Source organism: Alligator sinensis, unplaced genomic scaffold, assembly GCF_000455745.1.
Source record: "Alligator sinensis unplaced genomic scaffold, ASM45574v1 scaffold285_1, whole genome shotgun sequence".
Classification (NCBI taxonomy): Eukaryota; Metazoa; Chordata; order Crocodylia; family Alligatoridae; genus Alligator; species Alligator sinensis.
In genome coordinates, this window is record NW_005842235.1 from 1,283,199 (window position 1) to 1,286,458 (window position 3,260).

Here is a 3,260-nt window from a genome sequence, read left to right on the forward strand (position 1 = left end):
GATAAACTTAGTAAGTGGGCAGATACAAACCTGATGACATTCAGTATTGATAAATGTAAGGTACTCCACCTCAGGAGAAAAAACCCGCAGCATGCTTATAGGCTCAGCAGTGCTACGCTTGATAGCACCACAGCTGAAAGAGACTTGGGGGTCCTGATTGACCACAAGATGAACATCAGGCACCAATAGAATGTCACAGCTGGCAAAGCAAACAATACTCTGGCTTGCATCCAAAGATGTTTCTCATATAAATCTCAGTATGTCATCCTCCCGCTGTACTCAGCCTTGGTGAGGCTGCAGCTGGAGGACTGCATCTAATTCTGGGCTCCGCAATTCAAGAAGGATGTTGAGAAGCTTGAGAGAGTCCAGAGGAGAGCCACGTGCATGATCAGAGGGCAAGAGAATAGGCCTTATGAAGAGAGGCTGAGAGCCATGGAACTCTTCAGCCTGGAAAAGCGCAGGCTCAGGGGGGACCTGGTGGCTGCTTATAAGTATGTAAGGGGTGTACATCAGGATCTGGGAGAACATCTGTTCACCAGAGCGCCCCAAGGGAAAACAAGGACCAACGGTCATAAACTCCTCCAAGACTGTTTTAGGCTGCACATAAGAAAAATGTCTTTATTGTCCGAGCCCCCAAGACCTGGAATAGACTCTCTCCAGAAGCAGTGCAGGCACCTACTCTGGACTCATTCAAGAAGCGTTTGGATGCGTATCTTGCTGGGATCCTTTGACCCCAGCTGACTTCCTGGACTTGATGATCCTCGAGGTCCCTTCCAGCCCTAATGTCTATGAAATCTATGAATCTATGAAATCTATGACATTTTTCAGTAAGGATGTGCATGTGTAGATGCACATCCTTACTAGGGCTGTGCAAAGCTTCAGTCCTTGATTCGATTCAGCGGAGATTCAGCCTGATTCAGTAGCTGAATCTCTGAATCCGAATTGAATCAGAGGACCCTTGAATCTTTCTGAATTGAATTGGAAACCTCTGAATCGATTAGGAGACATTTGGAAAGATTCAGCGATTCAGACATAGACGCAGCTTTAAATGTTTTTTGTACATACCTCTAGGTAGCAGGCGGCTCATGAGTGTTGTGATGCTGGGGTGTATGGAGTATCCCACAGAAGCACAGGGGGCTCCCCAGCGCACTCAGCAGCAGACCCGGAAGTGCACCAGAAGCCAGGGAGCGCTTTGCAGGGACCCCCACATTTCCCCGGCTCAGTGACTTGTGCCTCCTGGACCTGGGGGTAGCACCCAGGGTCCCCCCATGGCTGATCTCTGAGCCAGGGGTGGGCACAGGGGTGGAGGGGGCCCAGTGCACTCCCTGGTGAACTCATAAGTGGACCGGAAGTACTTCCAGCTGAGCACTTGGGGGGCCCACCCGCACTCCTGTGGGACGCTCCGTGTGCCCCAGCATTGCAGCATTCACAAGCCATGCTGGTACCTTGAGCTATGTAGCAAAAACTTTTAAAGCTCTGTCTATGTCCAAATTGCTGATTCTCCGAATCAGCATCAAATCTTCAGATTTAGATTTGGCCAAATCGAATCAGGGATGGTGATCCGAATCAACAAATCAAATCACTGTCCCTGATTCGGGCCTTATCTGAATTGAATAGGGCCCGCTTTGCGCACCCCTAATATTTACCGCACAGTAAACTATGCTCCTTCACAGTAAAGCATTTTGTGTAGATGTGCCTAGTAATTCCATGTGTAGACATGCCCAAGATCTAGGATGGCATCTTTAGGGCCGTGTTTTCTCAGCCTTGTTCTTCTAACCCTTTTCATTTCCACATTAAGTAATCTTAGAATTCCCCTCTCCCTCTCTCCCCTGCTACAATTTCACGAATATAATTCTACAACAATGTTTGTTTTGGTTTGCTGGGCAGGCAGCAATCGCTTTTATGAAAACATTGAAGATATGATTGGATACAAGCCATTGACATTAATTAAATGGTGTTGGATGTTCCTAACTCCTGGTATTTGTGCTGTAAGTATTAAAAATCTGATTACTGAATTTAAGAATACATTAGGTTTTCTGCAGCTTTTTTTGAGATGTTTGCTGCTAATGGACTGCGTTAGAGGAGAAGCAGTCCTCATGAATATATTGCATACATTTTAAGGAACCTTGCAATAGGGTTGATTTAAATTAATTAGTTTTATATGCCTTTACACACACATTTCTAGTATTTTCATTAATAGGAAAAAATACATCTAGATACCTGAAGTGTTCAATTTAGTGGCGACTTCCCTATGCTGCTTTGCTAAGAAATCTTGTGTCTGTCCCCTTCAAATTCTTCTAGGTCCTTATGGATAAGTTTCAAAGGTTTAAGGGGTAAGATAAACATATACATCATTAAGTATTTATCTGAACTATGTATTGCTTCTCCTACTAATTCTCTTAATTCTTCAGTTCTTCCATCCCCGTCTCTCCCTCTTACTTATCATTGGACAAACAAATGACCTTCAGAAGAGGCCTGATCTCCTACCTCTCTGAGTGAAGTTTTAGTAGTAGATAAGGCTTTACACTTGTATGGATGAAGAAGAAGCTGACCAACCAAAAGTACTGATACTTTGTCCCATGCTATAGAAACTGCAACCATGACCCAGTAAAGCACCAAATGTGCATGTTAGCACTTTTAACTTGGAGGCTAGGCACCAAACAGTCCACTAACTGCACCAGAGTATGCAAGAGGTTAAAATTACTTCATAGTCATGGGCCATGCCTCTTGCTGGTGCAATCCCCTGACTATTAAATGGACTGAAAGAGGCCACCTCAGCCACTAAGTCCAGTCCCCTCTCTTTACAGGCAGTCAGTAACCAGAGAAATCCCCCAAATCACCCCTACCAACCCTTATCCACAACGTACAATGAACAAAATTGAAAATACCAAAAATATACTATAAAATGCCATAGGCAAAAACAGGTATGTTGAAAGCATTGTCAATGCCCTGCTACTACGACGACAGGGAAGAATTTGGTTACTCAATTCCAGCATTCCTATACATCTAAATAAGTAAATATATACATATTTCCTTACTTGTGTGGCCAAGAATATCTTGGATTATTAAAACTGCAACAAATAACATACTTTATTTTGTTATATATATTGTATGTTTGTCTTTGCATTTCTCTCGTCAAGACAACACAACTTGGGTTCTCAGATCTGAAGTTTTGGGTTGCAAACACCACAGTGGAGCATTTCATTTATTTAAAAATAAAATTCAGCTTCCATTCTAGGCTTTAAGACAGCATTTGTTCA

At 43.5% G+C, this 3,260-nt stretch overlaps 1 protein-coding gene across 1 annotated transcript in view; it reads left to right on the forward strand.

Annotated features, from left to right (window-relative positions):
- The window catches only part of LOC102372648 (sodium- and chloride-dependent GABA transporter 3), a 309,306-nt gene that overhangs the window by 297,949 nt on the left and 8,097 nt on the right, over positions 1 to 3,260 (forward strand). The window contains exon 12 of the mRNA XM_006027333.3: positions 1,888 to 1,988. Coding sequence (XP_006027395.3) covers positions 1,888 to 1,988 — 101 coding nt within the window. The remainder of the gene's footprint in view (positions 1 to 1,887; positions 1,989 to 3,260) is intronic.